The 15897-nt window shown below is 33.3% G+C and overlaps 2 protein-coding genes and 1 long non-coding RNA gene across 9 annotated transcripts in view; 1 reads left to right on the forward strand and 2 right to left on the reverse strand.

Moving 5' to 3' along the window:
- LOC106158690 (HEAT repeat-containing protein 3-like) overlaps positions 1 to 7072 on the forward strand; it is a 117452-nt gene extending 110380 nt beyond the window's left edge. For 2 of the 7 annotated variants that reach the window (XM_087013734.1, XM_087013732.1), the window contains exons 2-4: positions 5153 to 5270; positions 5882 to 6057; positions 6315 to 7072. In XM_087013734.1, coding sequence (XP_086869860.1) covers positions 5233 to 5270; positions 5882 to 6014 — 171 coding nt within the window. In that variant the 5' untranslated portion in view covers positions 5153 to 5232 and the 3' untranslated portion in view covers positions 6015 to 6057; positions 6315 to 7072. Of the gene's footprint in view, positions 1 to 463; positions 1025 to 4784; positions 4931 to 5152; positions 5271 to 5881; positions 6058 to 6314 lie in introns of those variants that run through there. The other 5 variants (XR_015334708.1, XM_087013733.1, XR_015334707.1 and 2 more) reach the window with 5 other exon arrangements.
- LOC147761812 (uncharacterized) overlaps positions 1 to 15897 on the reverse strand; it is a 271082-nt gene that overhangs the window by 218116 nt on the left and 37069 nt on the right. The gene's annotated exons all lie outside the window — the stretch shown is intronic.
- Positions 2103 to 15897, reverse strand: part of LOC147761824 (uncharacterized) — a 45330-nt gene continuing 31535 nt past the window's right edge. Inside the window, exon 2 of the mRNA XM_087013699.1 lies at positions 2103 to 4436. Coding sequence (XP_086869825.1) covers positions 3492 to 4097 — 606 coding nt within the window. The 5' untranslated portion in view covers positions 4098 to 4436 and the 3' untranslated portion in view covers positions 2103 to 3491. The remainder of the gene's footprint in view (positions 4437 to 15897) is intronic.

The raw sequence follows: 15897 nt of genomic DNA on the forward strand, positions 1-15897 counted from the left end.
TTACTTTGGGGAAATTACTTTTGCTAGCTTCAAATATACATTTTTTTAATAAAATAATAAAAATTAAGATAGCTAAGGTGATCATGATTGCCGCTATTTGAAATCTCTGATGTGAACATCACTTTCGGACAGCTTTATATTACTACAGGCAATCTAATTTGCATATAAGAGAAAAATGCATTTTTTCTGTTTTTGAGTCATGTTCAGTTTTTATTAATTTTGTAAATAACGTCTCTTTGCCCTCACAACTTTCCAGTTATTTGATTGACACGCCATGTTTATGAATTTATTTAAATATAAATTATAAACCTTCATATCACAGGCGTGAATCACGTTATCACGTCCAAGTCATAAGATTGTTAAACTAGCGCCAATAACTGCAGTGGAGAATGTAGGTCAATTGCCTGTACAATTCTCCCATATAGCATTATTGATTTTTTCTGGAGTGGAACATTTTCGGGAGAGGCGGACGAGAGAGAGAGGTATGAATTGAACAGCATAATAAAAAGAAAGCGTGGAGCTGTTAAAGTCTAGTCTATTACAATCTTTGAGAACAGTATAAAAATAGCAAACTTTTGCAGTTTCACTGTGTAGCACTTTGCAGACAACTTGATAATTCTCTATGCCATCTGTCTCTCCCTAAAAATTTGCTGACCACGTTAACTGTTCAACTCCCGGCAGAAGATGAACCAGCCATCGATAGTTTTGACACACAGGTGTAGGAGCCGCACCCTGAACTTCAGATCTTAATAGCAATTAACCCTTGCCGTTTCAAGTAACTGGAAACGACAAGGGTGTGCCATAGTGTAGAGGTTTGTCTTAAGTTATCTCTTACGTTCAGGGTGAGAAGCCGGAATAGGGGCGAGACGAGAGGAGGGGGGGGCTTAACCCTTTCACAACCAACTCCGCGGAGGGCGGTCCATCAGCACAAGAGTCTACCGCAGCACTATTTCCACCCTGGCCAGGAATTCCAGGGCCTTCACTTAGTGGTCAGTTCTTAACAAGTCAGGAAAATATCACTCAGGTAAACTGACCATTAGTGATGAGGTCATCAGTTGACCACAATACAGAGGTCTTTGTCAGTGGGTTATAATATATTTGTATTTTTCATAGATTTTATAGCAATGCTAAGTTTATATATGATATCAATAATTACCACCTCTAAACCCGCCACTGGGTGAGCCTTTTTTCTTAACTACTGAATTTTCCATGTTTTGGCATTATGATTCATTGACATATATGTTGATTTATTATTATTATTATTATTATTATTATTCTAGAATTTATTTTGATGACTAAAGTTCAGCATCACTTATGGTTCACTTGTCTGGAACTGCGCAAATTTAACACTGATAGAAATTACAAACAGGCTCGAAATACGGACACTGCTGTATGCGTTTGTGTTGGATAACGCAGTAATACTACTTTCCTGATTTGTGGTCAAAATATTTACATGCAAATTGCTATGAGAAAATCCGATAATATTTATAACCAGTTTCAGTCATTTTATGTTCACTTGTTGCCTGCTCAGTTACATTCTAATGATATGTGGGGAATTACACTCTTTAGTATCAAACCAAGACAATGGCTTCATGAACTTAACATCTTATAAAAGTATAAGCTTGTTGATTATTCTGATTAATTAATCAGAATAGTCAACAAGCTTACTTTACCTCTTTAGACTTTACATAACATATTATGTGGAATTACAGACTTCAATAAAAAGTTATCATGTGAAGTTACAGAAATTGCCTGTGAATTATTAAATGTCTCTGACCCACTGATACAGAATGTTAGGTGGACTTGTGTTCAGTTGATAAATTAAAATATTGAAATTGTGCTGACACAGTAGTGACTTGTTGATGTCTGGTCAGAAAACCTGGGAACACTGATAATACATTGACTTTTTTTAGGCAAAGCATATGGTTTTACATCTATTGTTTCTTTCTTTCTTTTTTGAGATTTTAAACTCTTTCAACATCTGACTTGCCTATCTGTCGGTGAATCTATTTCATTAAAGTCTATAAAGAATCGTCTACTATGTCTGGTTTTATCAAATATTCATTTGGAGTTTGATATTTTGTTGAATAAAGATAAAGATGTTTCTTTTTCAATTTTTTATTCGGTCTCTAAGTCATTGGATATATAAATTTCATACATAAAAATCAAATAATGTAAATTCTTTTCATCTTATAAATGTAACTCTTTTGAAAATGGAACACTTGTCTATTTCTCTAACTTTTTTCAACACGAAAGGTAGAAGAGAGGGATTTTCTAGCGTAATATCATGTATTTGACTAAGTACAATTCTTTTATTAAATATGATCCATCATAGATAATGTGTCTGATCATGGAAGAAAATGGTCTGATGAATACTGAACCTACACAATATAAAAGTAATAATTATTGATTAACAGTGAACAATTGAATCAATTACAGTATCAATTATAAAATATGATTGTTTTTCAATTGTCTAAAAATAGCAATGTTATGAGGTGTTAGTTTTTTCTGTTTCTATCATTTGAACATTTTATGAATAATAAACCTACAAAGTATAAAATTATTGATAAGCACTGAACAAATAAAATTGCATCAGTTACAAAATATGATTGTTCTTAAATTGTCCAAAAATAGCAAAGTTATAAGGTAGTACTTTGTTTCAGTTTTTGTCATCTGAACATATCATTGAGAGCTGTGTAAAGGATTTTTTACATTGTTGTGATGACACCTGGCGTGGTCCTTTTTATGCCAGTAAGTATTTCATAGACATCATTGTCAGTAATGTTGATATTCTCCGTGGTAAACGTGTCATCATCTTTATGATTGTATTCTGTTCTTTCTTCCTCATGATGGGTTATGGCATTATTGTTTGTCCGTTTATTTTCCATGTGACTTATTTCATCTGTGATCATGATGTGATTTTTTTCATGACGTTTGCAAGAATTTTTTCGTGTAAAAGCTTCCTCACAGAATCTACACTTGTAAGGTTTCTCTCCTGTGTGAATTCTTTCATGCTCTCTGCAAGTGTTTTGGTCTCTATATGTTTTGTCACAGAATCTGCACTTGTAAGGTTTCTCTCCTGTGTGAATTCTCTCATGATAGATGTAAGATTTTTTGTCATTAAAAAGTTTATCACAGAATCTACACTTGTAAGGTCTCTCTCCTTTGTGAATTATCTCATGCTCTGTGCAATGGCCTCTTTGGGTGAAAGTTTTGTCACAGAATTTACACTTGTAAGGCCTCTCTCCTGTGTGAATTCTTTCATGATATATGTAAGAAGTTTTGTCTTTATAAGTTTTGTCACAGAATCTACACTTGTAAGGTCTCTCTCCTGTGTGAATTCTTTCATGACTTATGCAAGAACTTTTGTCTTTATAAGTTTTGTCACAGAATCTACACTTGTAAGGTTTTTCTCCTGTGTGAATTTTTTCATGATATATGCAAGAATTTTTATGTGTAAAAGTTACCTCACAGAATCTACACTTGCAAGGTTACTCTCCTGTGTGAATCCTTTCATGCGCACTGCAATTACTTTTGTCTCTAAAAGTTTTATCACAGAATCTGCACTTGTAAGGTTTCTCTCCTATGTGAATTCTCTCATGATATATGCTAGATTTTTTGTCTTTAAAAGTTTTATCACAGAATCCACACTTGTAAGGTTTTTCTCCGGTATGAATTCTTTCATGCGCAGTGCAATGGCTTTTTTGAGTAAAAATTGTGTCACAGAATCTACACCTGTAAGGTTTCTCTCCAGTGTGAATTCTTTCATGCCCTATGCAAGAAGCTTTATCTGTAAAAGTTTTGTCACAGAATCTACACTTGTAAGGTTTGTCTCCAGTATGAATTCTTTCATGCTCAGCACAATGGCTTTTTTGAGTAAAATATTTGTCACAGAATCTACACTTAAAAGGTCTCTCTCCTGTGTGAATTCTCTCATGACGCATGCAAACAGCATTGTCTGTATAAGTTTTGTCACAGAATCTACACTTGTAAGGTTTCTCTCCGGTATGAATTCTTTCATGCCTAGAACAGTGGCTTTTTTTAGTAAAAGTCTTGTCACAGAATCTACACTTGTAAGGTCTCTCTCCTGTGCACATTTTTACTGAATGCTATAAGAATTTAATTGGTGGTATAAAAGTCTTGTCACAGAATCTCCACTTGTAAGGTTTCTCTCCAGTATAATTATTTTCTTGAATTTCATGAGATGATTAATCACTGAAAGATTCTTGTCACAAGTTACATTGAGTTCCAATTCCAAGGCTACTATTCACAAAATTTCCTTTTTTTTTGGTTTGCTATTCCTTTTCTTAATAATACTGCCTTACATTTTGCTGTGGTATATCCTTTCCAATGCTGAAATTGTGTTGACAATTCAACTCTCAGAGCACCATAAGAATATCCATTTGAATTCTGTATGAACTTGTTTTTAACATTACCTGTTTTTGTACTGAGCAATGCATAAAGTTGTATTAGAAACTCCCTGTTTAAAATCTTGAATCCAGTCCTTCTATTGGACAATGTTAACTGCCAGTTACAGTGGACATATCTGATTGGTTGAAGTGATTTCTCTTCAATACTTCAGGTGCCATAATTTAAAGATGTTATCTGCACAACCCACTGCATATAATTATCTGTTATTACTTCACTAAGCATTGGTAAACATGTAACATGACACCATCAAGCTAACATCTAGCTAGTTAAAAGACAAAAAGTGATTTTATCAGTTAGTTTGTATTTGTCAAACATGTCAGGCTGGTTCTGTGCATGATGTGAAAACCCTTCAGCTGCCAGCAGTTTCAAAAGGGGGGTTCTTTTCTGAAAAAAAAAATGGACATTTTCCCATCCAATGTTGTGTACTTAGATAAAATTTTGCTCAGAGGGTACATTTTCCCCCCAAAAAAAGGGAGCCCAGGCTACTAGGCCTGTTCAGGTTAAGAAATTTATAAAAAAATTAGTTCAGTTTTAGATATTAAAACTTTATTTATTAACTCCATCAAGGCATGTTACTTTCAAAAAAGAGCAAGAATGGACTTTTTTAATGTGTGCATGTGCAATTTTTTTTACCTTTTGTGACTGTATTTTTACCAGCTTTTCTGTTTCAAACATAAGTTATCTCTCTCAGCTCACAATAATGTTAACATTTGTCTTTCAGGGTAGTGTACCAATAGGACAGGGAAACACTAGGTGAAAATATCTGTAATATCAGTGAGCCACCACACCATTAAGACAGAGATGGAAACACTCCTACAAGGTACCCCAGATATGTACATGTATGTCATGTTATTTAGTCATTGAATTTGCTGTGTCTTAAAGTTGGAATACTCTTTCTTTCATTACATTAGTTGATATTATATATTATGACCTATTTGAGTTTTATGTAATTTTGCTTTACTTTTAGGAAATACTGCCAGTGTTCATTTGTGGTTATGTTCATCAGATAGATTAAAATAATGAAAGATGGTAGACACAGTAGTATTGATGACTGGTCAGAAAACCAAACCAAACAAAAATATTTGGATCAATAAAAAATATTTTACTTCTTTTATAGACTTGAAAGTCTGTGTTTTCAAAGAATTTTACATTTTTATTCATGGTTTACTCTTAGCGAATAGTACCAGTGTTATAAATGAACTGTTGTGTCCAGTTGATAACAATTAAAATATTGAAAGCTTTCTGACATGAAAGTGTGTACTGATGATCAGAAAACCAACAGAGCTTGTGATGAGTAAAAAATATTTATTTCTTTTTCCTGTTGTTAAAGAGAACACTTTAATTGCTTTCAGAAATTTTAAAATTCTTTTACTAATATTGCTGAAATTTTGGTTGCTGTTTGGTGTCTCTATTTTTGCCAGTTTTGATTTTGAGTTGTTTTTCCCTTCAGAATTTTAAGCTCATTTCTTGTGGAAGTAGTGACCAAGGACAAGACATTGTGGATGGTTGCTGAGGCTCTGGATGCCATCTTTGATGTGTTTGCAGACAATCATCTGGACCTGTTGTCATGGGGATCAGGGTAACAAACAAGCTCCAGACCACATGGTACCACAGCTGACAGCTAAGGTAAAACTGCTTCTTGTAGTATTAATTAATTTATTAATTAATTAATTAATCAAAACAGTTAAAGACATATATCAAGATTTGCATTGGGCAATATGAAAAAAGATGCATGTTTTCTTACTAATTTACAAATGATTTCTGCAGTTGGGTTAATTTTTTTATTATTTTTTTTACAGTGTAATGATAATCTTTATTTAGAAACATATTGATGAATTAAAACAATGGATATCTTCTGAAGGAATATTGTAACATATTTCCAGATTCATCAACAGAAGAGAAGACTAGGAGCAAGACAAATATGATGAACTTCATCAAATGCAAATCTTGACCAGTAGAACTAAGACATGTTTTTATTCTCAAAGAGACTTAAAACTCAGCAGTAATTGGTATCAGAGAAATCTTACTTAAAAAAATCATTAACTGCATTTAAAAGTCTGAAGTTTACTTTTTACTGTGTAAATTAAAAAAAAAAAAGAACTTGCTGGATGGGTGGGATCCACATAATACATTTTGTTTTCTCCATTATGTCTTTCATGTTATACAATTTTATGTCATATTTAATGTTATGCAATATACATTATAAAGAAAATACATGTCAGATGGATGAGATCCTTTGCATATTTGGTACTAATTATTTGTGTTTTATTATAACCTTATTTATCTGTTGTAATTACACATGAACATACTTGAATATAAAAGCAAAAGTGTAGTTATCAATAATTCAGCCATTTGGAAGGGTATGTGAATGAGTGTTTATGTGTGTAACTGAGTAAAGTTAAATGTTTGTTCAATGTATAGTTCATTTCTTAAGTTTAATAGAAGGCATTTAAAAACGAATTTAATTTAAAAACTGGAGATAAATTTGAATCAGAAATCAAATGTTGGCGTATTTTATTTATTGTACATAAAAGTCAAGTGCTGGCTTCTTACCCCACATTTCAAATGCCTTAAAGCAAGAATCACTATATTGTTTTTTAAAACATTTTAATTAAAAGAGTCCCATCAAGTTTTTTTTGTTACCTTTGAAAGTCACTTTTTATTTCCCTGAGATGCATGAAATGTTCATATTATTTAGCTTGATTTCTGAAGCACCTTATTCCTTTGACTTGTTAATACACCATTGTATTCTTTGCTATTATATATATATATATATATATATATATATATATATATATTCTGTTGCATATACATATCCATTTGTTTTACTTATTTAATTTTGTGGAGAGCATCTAATGCTTTAAGTGCTTTGCCTCCATTTCTTTCGAATAAATATTTTTTAAAAAAATTATTCTTTGCCCTACATGAAACGAAGTATTATACCTGGTGATTCATGATTTTCATGATTTTCAACAGCATTGTCAGTGAGATATGCATAAAGTATTGCATACTGTGATTTTTAAATTTACTTTATTTCCCGCCAACTGTGATCACCCCTCCCCAATGCTACCCTCGATTAAGAAAAGAAAGAAAAACAAAACACATTTGATTACACAAAATTAATATTTCATTGTAAAATTAAGAGAATAACATTTGAAATTTTAAACTGGCTGCTACAGACGCAATAGTAGTTCTGCAATGATGACCCTGAAAAATGAGATGGAAATATTAAAATATAATTCAGTTAAAATGTATTATCTTAAAATGTTGACAGTAACTCTCCAACCAGCAGCTTCCGGCTGCTATCATATAATTATGTACAGGTTTTACCAGCTGTTTGACATAGTGTACCTCTTAAAAACTGAAAGTTTACTTAGTTATGATGCCATCAAAACAAAGAAACAAACAAAAGAACTTCCTTGTGACTGTGTAATGAATTTGTTCTTTTTTAAAATGCTGTCAAATTTCTAAATATTGGGAGTGATTAGATTTATTCCATAACAACAACAAAAATAACAACAATAATAATAACCATTTATGTTCTTGATCTTCTTCTGAAGCAAGACGTGAAGAGACTTAAAAATCTTCTCCACCTAGATGGGCGTCTGTCCTTGGGAGCTGAAATATATGACACAATGTTAACTTAGTTATATGCAATAATATATAACCTTCAATATGTAGTCAGTGCACCACATTATTTCATGCATGGAACTGTACTGAAAATCTTTTACAATTATTTAGAATAAACAAATTAGACAAGTAAAACTTGAATAAGGGCCATACTGTGTTTACACATCAATACGCTGTGTGTGTGTACATGCACAATCACATTCCGTCAGTGTAATAAATAAATCCCTATTCTATTGATTCTGCTATCTTACCTCTCTCCTTCATGTCTTCTGTCAGGGTTGTTGTGCCATTGATACTGACTGAAGAAAGACAGGAAAACAAATTAAACATCCCATACATGTGTGCACAACAAAGATTCAATACATTACTGAACATAGTCAAAGATACACTGAAAGATTTAGATAACTGAACAGTGAATTTTAACTCATAAGTATATTAAAGTTCATAATTATTTTACTGAGATTCCAGCCTTACCTAGCTCCTCAATACTTAGGGTCTTAGCAATTGCTACATTGTTCTCTTCTTTGGTATCACCTGAAAGAACAAAATTGAATTTTAAGGAATAACAAGCGTGTTCAATGATTACACAGCAAGAGCATTAATTTTTCTGAAGATAAAGTATCTACTTAAGTCTGTTAAAGACCAGACAAACTATGCAACATAGTGTGCATGTTCAATTGCGTTCATTTTACTGAGATTCCAGTCTTATCCATCTCTTCAATAGGACTTTATCAGCTGGAACATGAGAATTGAATTGAAATCTAAGGAAACACAATACATGTATTTGTTTTGTCTAAACTTAACATATCAAATACATCATGACATTGAGTAGAATACAGAAATCCTGGTGATTCTGGATGTTGGAGACAAAAGGGGAGGGGGGTTAGTGTGTTAATCTGGTTGTATTCAGCGAGACTTTCCATGGAGTTCGTGCATATTAGCTAGGTCTTCAAATTCATTGTCAACAGGCCCTAAATCCTTGCTAGTAGATTAAAAAATGCACCAAGTAGATTGCTAAATTTGCTGAATTATTGTCTTGAATAGAGCAATACAATTATATAATGCAATTCACTTACCACTGTTGTGGACTTCAGGCTCGTACATGTAGTTCAACTCTGGAATAAGATGTCACATTTATTTGTCATTCACAAGTTATGATATAGATTAAAATATGTATTTGACAGAATTAAAGGATCATTTCATCATTTCTGTTCATAGGTTATATTTCATAGGATTATGAGATCAAGTAATCTGTTTTACCATACATTATACATGACAAAATTAAAAGTTTATTTCACCTTTTATTTCCATTGGTTATATCAAATAGAATGAAAAGATCAAGCACCTTTTATTTCCATGTCCAATTCTCCCCAAGTACAGGTCACTTCCATGCTGTCCTTGGTGGTCACCTGGAGGCACCTGTTCCTAAAGGGTTCAGGCTCCCATGTCCAGCCAGACCCAGGGTGGTAAGGCTGAATGAATGATGAATAAATAAATAAATAAATAAATAACTTGATAATATGGAAATGTCAAAAATGAAAAATAAAATGTTTATAAATATATACAATAACTGATTAATCAAATACACTAAAGAAATAAATGAAGGTATAAATAAATACTTTAAAAACATGTTTGACTTTAAATTTTCTTTTTCAATTTCAAAGAAAATCATTTTTACCTTGAATTATTACTTTTTTAAAAGGATATAATACTTACATTTTTTGGCTTAATGAATTCCATTCCATTTTAGAGCCCTTGGGCAGGAGAAACTCTGCCCTTAGAGACGGGACACCCATGCTAGTTGTTCTTGGCATGTTAATGCCGCGCTGGGTGTCCCATCCTCCGAGGGCAGTTCCCCTGCCCACCACTTTTGCTTTCAACAGGTTTTCTCACAAAATTAGTCTGACAGTGGCTTTGGCTGTTAAAAAAAAGTAAAATAGAAAGAAATCCTATCAATATATCTTTCTGATATTTTCACTACAGGCATCCAAATTGACCATTTCATTAATGTAAATTAAGTGTGGGATATCTTACTTTCATATTACAAAGAAATTAATTAGTTGTTTTATGGCCCATTGTAATGAATTACCAGACCATTTATCAAAAACACAGTCAAACAAACACACATAACTTACCAGCACACTGTTCTTTTTATGTACAGACACAGATGTGTCTGAACATATAGCCATCATCTGCGTCTGTCGTCGTCGCCGTCGTCGCCGTCGTGCACTTTTACCGATAACACGATAAGTGGAAAACCGTTTTTGCTTTTGGCTTGAAACTTACAGAACTGATGAATATTCATAATACGCAGGTCAAGTTCGAAAATCAGCATGAATGGGTCACTTTTGGGGAATTTATGCTGTTTTTTCACTTTTTTCAACATATATGCAGGACCGATAACACGATAAGTGGAAAACCATTTTACCTTTTGGCTTGAAACTTACAGAACTGATGAATATTCATAATACGCAGGTCAAGTTCAAAAATCGGCATGATTGGATCATTGTTAGGGAATTTATGCTGTTTTTTCACTTTTTTCAGCATATATGCAGCACTGATAACACGATAAGTGGAAAACCAATTCTAGTTTTGGCTTGAAACTTACAGAACTGATGAATATTCATAATACGCAGGTCAAGTTTGAAAATCAGCATGATTGGATCATTGTTAGGGAATTTCTGCTGTTTTTTCACTTTTTTCAGCATATATCCAGCACTGATAACACAATAAGTGGAAAACTGTTTTTTCTTTTGGCTTGAAACTTACAGAACTAATGAATATTCATAATACGCAGGTCAAGTTTGAAAATCAGCAAGATCGGGCAATTTTTATGGAAGTTATCCTGTTTTTTTTTTTTTCAATTTTTTCAGCACTTTTATAACATGATAAGTATAAAAATGTTTTTCCTTTTGGATTGAAATTTACAGAACTGGTGAATATTTATAATACGCAGGTCAAGTTTGAAAATTGGCATGATTGGACTATTTTTACAAAAGTAATGCTGTTTTTTTTTCCTTTATTCAGCATACATGCAACACTGATAATGCATTTTAAGGAAAACCAATCAGCCATTTGTCTTGCAACTCACAGGCGTGATCAATCTGACCAGTATACAGATCAAGTTTGAAAATAAGCTGGATCAGTTAAGTTTTGATGAAGTTATTAGCCTTTTTGTATATAAGTGGTTTTTCTTCATTCTTAATTCTTAAGCATGCTAACAGTCTCATTAAGGAACTAATTGGATATGTAAAAGTGTTGTTTTAACATTTTCTGCTTTTTAACAATATTCTTAGTTGATTATATAAAAATGACCGTAAACCTATTATTGTGCATTGTGTAATAAAGTATCAAAAATGGAAAGGAACTCATCATTGCAGTTCGTCAGATTCAATCATTCACTATGTTTAGAATCTCCAAATGGAGCTAATTGGACATTATAAATTGTTCTATTGATATTTTTCCTATGTCAACAATTTTCCTAGTTGATCATTTAAAAATGACAGTAAATTGATTATTGTTTTATGTAAAAAAGGTGTTGAAAATGGAAAGAAAATCATTTCAGTACAGTTATCTCTTGTTAACATTTTGGCATTTTGAAAGTGTGACCCTAACTTCCATGTCCTTGGAGACCTCTCCATATCACATTTTCTGAATATCCATGATACTTTTTTTTTTTTTTTTTAATTGATGGTTTATTGCTGTTAAGTATTATGTTATATTGCATGAAAGTTGAAGAAAACCTTATTTTGGACACTGCTGCCAGGATAGCAATAAAGGGAAAACCATGTTACTTATGATACTCACTTACTGAAAAGTTTCATAAGACTGAAGTTCAGCTTGTGTTGGAAAACCAGTGTGATTGTTTTCTGTTTTGGAAGCAATGCAGTTTTATAGAGTGCTATATGGGGCAATAAATGTATATGGATAGCAGTATATTAATTCAGTATATTGATTCAGGATCATAAAGTAATTTGCTTAATTAATTTTAAAGTGGGCATTAAATGAGATTACATAAAACACACTTTGAGATTTCATTGTAAAGTCCCCTGGGTTTATCTCTCTTTACTGTGTCACATAATAAGGAATCGATGATTATTATGCAGGTAAATGTTAGTCATGTTAGTATATTACAAAGCTAGATAAAAAGTTTGATAGCAGCTTTATTGGAATTTTTTGTTATGTTTTATTTTACATTTTCTTTTAATTATTTTTCAAACACTAGCATCTTCAAGATATCACTTTCAACCCCCATCCACCAGAAGCACTGTGCATTTTCTGTTTTTCCACATTAGAAGTTGTGTTGGTTTTTATGTCTTTAAACATTGTGTAATTATATTATTTTATGCACTGTCATTTTTTTTTTCACATATTGGAATTTCATTATGTGAATTTGAACTCTCACATATGGTCCTGAAACTGTAATCTTATTGACCATGTTGTTCTGTTGTACATTTTGTGAAATTTTTATCTTTCAGTGAAAGTTTCACATACTGGCATTTTCAGTATGGGCCTTATAACTCCCAAGGGCATGTAACAGTTCACTTTTATTGATACTACCTGTTGTGTAATATTTGCAACTTGACTTTACAGTTAAAGGGATAATAACTGTTCTTTTTTGGCAAATAATTTTTTTTCTAAAAAGTTTTTTTGTTAAAATCTCTTAAGAAATTATTACAAAGTATAGCCACCTATGGAGGTCACATGGTCTGATGACAAGTTCAGATATCAGAATAATAGCTATGACTTCCCTTTTTTGTGGTAAAACAAAATATATTATATTTCTGTGAGTTGTTTACACTGTTTTTAAAAACTGAAGTTGGATGATTCATATCATGGTTATGCAGCTAGACTGAATGGCACCTTTAGTGGAATATTTTTGTAATTTTTTCTTTAATTTTTAATTTTTCAAACTGGCATTTTCAAGATGTGACTTATCACTCCCAACCACCAGGCACTCTGTACTGTAACTTTGTAACACTTTCTGTATTTTTTAACTTACAAGTATGATTATATATATATATATATATATATATATATATATATATATATATATATATATATATATATATATATATATATATATATTTTTTTTTTTTAAATTGAATTTAAGCAATGAGTTTAAGAAATTTTCACTTTATCTCATTCTGGCATTTCCAAAGTTTAACTCTTATCAGCCTGAAGCCTTAGGGACTATTTCCAGACCCTATCACGCTAACTGTGGATCGATCTATCTCCAAGGGAATTCTCGCTAAATTGCAATCAATGTAAGTGGCTTAGCTGTCTGTCACGCCTACTGAAACTGGCATGCCAGAATCCTAAGCCGCTTAAACTGAAAGCAATTTAGTGAGAAACCCCTTGGAGTTGGATTGATCCTGTTAGATTGATCTAGGTATGGGAACTCAGTCTAATGCTTGTTACACATTTTACTTTCATCCTAATCCAATGTTATGCAGAATTAGAATTTCATGTTGGCTGTGCAGTTACAGTAAGCATAATACATTAATGCATCAAAATTAACAGTATCCTATTTCCTGCGTTTTTTTTTTTTTTTTTTTCTGGTTTTTGTCTGTACATTTGACAGCTTTGCTGCCTTGTTTGTTTATTTCAATCTCCATATCAGCTGTCATCTGCAATTAGTATATTAAATAAATGAAATCTTAGTTAAACAAGATACAAATCATAGATTTTTGTATCTTCATTTGATAGTTTTTGAAAGATAACATTTGCACCATTACAAGAATGATCAGCAAAACGTTGTGTGGCAGGAAATTTTCAAGAATTTTATTTAGAATATTAATTAATCATGAAAACATCATGAACAACACTGTAAAAAGGAGCTATGTGGGTTTACTTTAAACTTGACACAGGGTTTCAGTTTGGAATAAAAAAAATAAAACTTACCAGCGACTGTGTAGACATTGTCTCTTTTGCTTTGTTTACAAAACAAATAATAAGAACAATTATTGTATAAAGAAATTTCATTGGACGGCTCCTGTATTGTTTCCTAAACTTTTAACCAATCAGAGTTTCGCTTTGTTGAAGCTTTCAACCTTGACTCAAGGCTAGAGTCTTTGCTAAATACAAATCACAATATATTACAATATATATCACAGAGCCTGGACCCTGGTATTATCTATTGCAGTGCCAGAACCCCGCCCCATCCTTGCACGAGTTTCTTAGAAAGAAGGCGGTGAATCTGTTACTGGCTGCAGTCCATTACAAATCCAAAGTCTCACCTCTTGCACATCGCCATCTATACTAATCAATGTTTATAAATATGGCGTATCAGGCAAAGGGTGATGCCGAAAGGCCGAATTTTCATCAAATGTTCTGTACACTAAGTGTCATCTTCCACCAGGACACTTTTCTAAGATGGTTCTGTTATAGATTCTTTCGGCAAACTTAATCCGTGAGTTCAGGATGAGACATCTGAAGTGAAGGACACATATGGTATCGACTGTGTCAGTTGTTCACTGTTCACATCACGATGCAATGTGCTTGTGAAGATTTTACAATATGTGCTTCAGAATGTTGAAGTGCAGATTAAAAGTGCTTTTGGAGAACTGACAAGATTGCACACCGTCATCTACTTCAAGTTTTGCCATTCCCTTTTCATCTGTAGTTTTGCATTGGCTTATGAAGGTAAGATAATTAACTAGAGAACTGATGTTGTATCTGATTTATAAGTAGACCTTTTTCCTCCTCAGCCTTGACTTATAACAACGCGTTATTTTGTAAGTTTTTAATATTTATTTCTTCACAGTTAATATGATGTACACATGTAATATTCTAATATTCTGGATCTTAAAGAAAAAGCCTCAGATCACTGACCTTTTTTGTCTTTTCCAGTCCATCATCTGACTCCACACTACACTGTACTACACTGTACTAGGAGACACAGGACTATACTGCCACAATGGAACACAATGACTCCAGACTACTACACTGTACTAGGAGGCACAGGACTATACTGCCACAATGGAACACAATGACTCCAGACTACTACACTGTACTAGGAGGCACAGGTCTGTCTTGCCACAATGGAACACAACGACTCCAGACTACTACACTGTACTAGGAGGCACAGGACTATACTGCCACAATGGAACACAATGACTCCAGACTACTACACTGCACTAGGAGGCACAGGACTAAACTGCCACAATGGAACACAATGACTTCAGACTACTACACTGTACTAGGAGGCAGAGGACTATACTGCCACAATGGTCACAATGACTCCAGACTACTACACTGTACTAGGAGGCACAGGACTAAACTGCCACAATGGAACACAATGACTTCAGACTACTACACTGTACTAGGAGGCAGAGGACTATACTGCCACAATGGTCACAATGACTCCAGACTACTACACTGTACTAGGAGGCACAGGACTATACTGCCACAATGGAACACAATGACTCCAGACTACTACACTGTACTAGGAGGCAGAGGACTATACTGCCACAATGGAACACAATGACTCCAGACTACTACACTGTACTAGGAGGCACAGGACTATACTGCCACAATGGAACACAATGACTCCAGACTACTACACTGTACTAGGAGGCACAGGACTATACTGCCACAATGGAACACAATGACTCCAGACTACTACACTGTACTAGGAGGCACAGGACTATACTGCCACAATGGAACACAATGACTCCAGACTACTACACTGTACTAGGAGGCACAGGACTATACTGCCACAATGGAACACAATGACTCCAGACTACTACACTGTACTAGGAGGCACAGGACTATACTGCCACAATGGAACACAATGACTCCAGACTACTACACTGTACTAGGAGGCACAGGACT

This window comes from Lingula anatina, chromosome 5 (assembly GCF_051362555.1).
Source record: "Lingula anatina isolate TDL-2025a chromosome 5, LinAna3.0, whole genome shotgun sequence".
In the NCBI taxonomy this organism is placed as follows: domain Eukaryota; kingdom Metazoa; phylum Brachiopoda; class Lingulata; order Lingulida; family Lingulidae; genus Lingula; species Lingula anatina.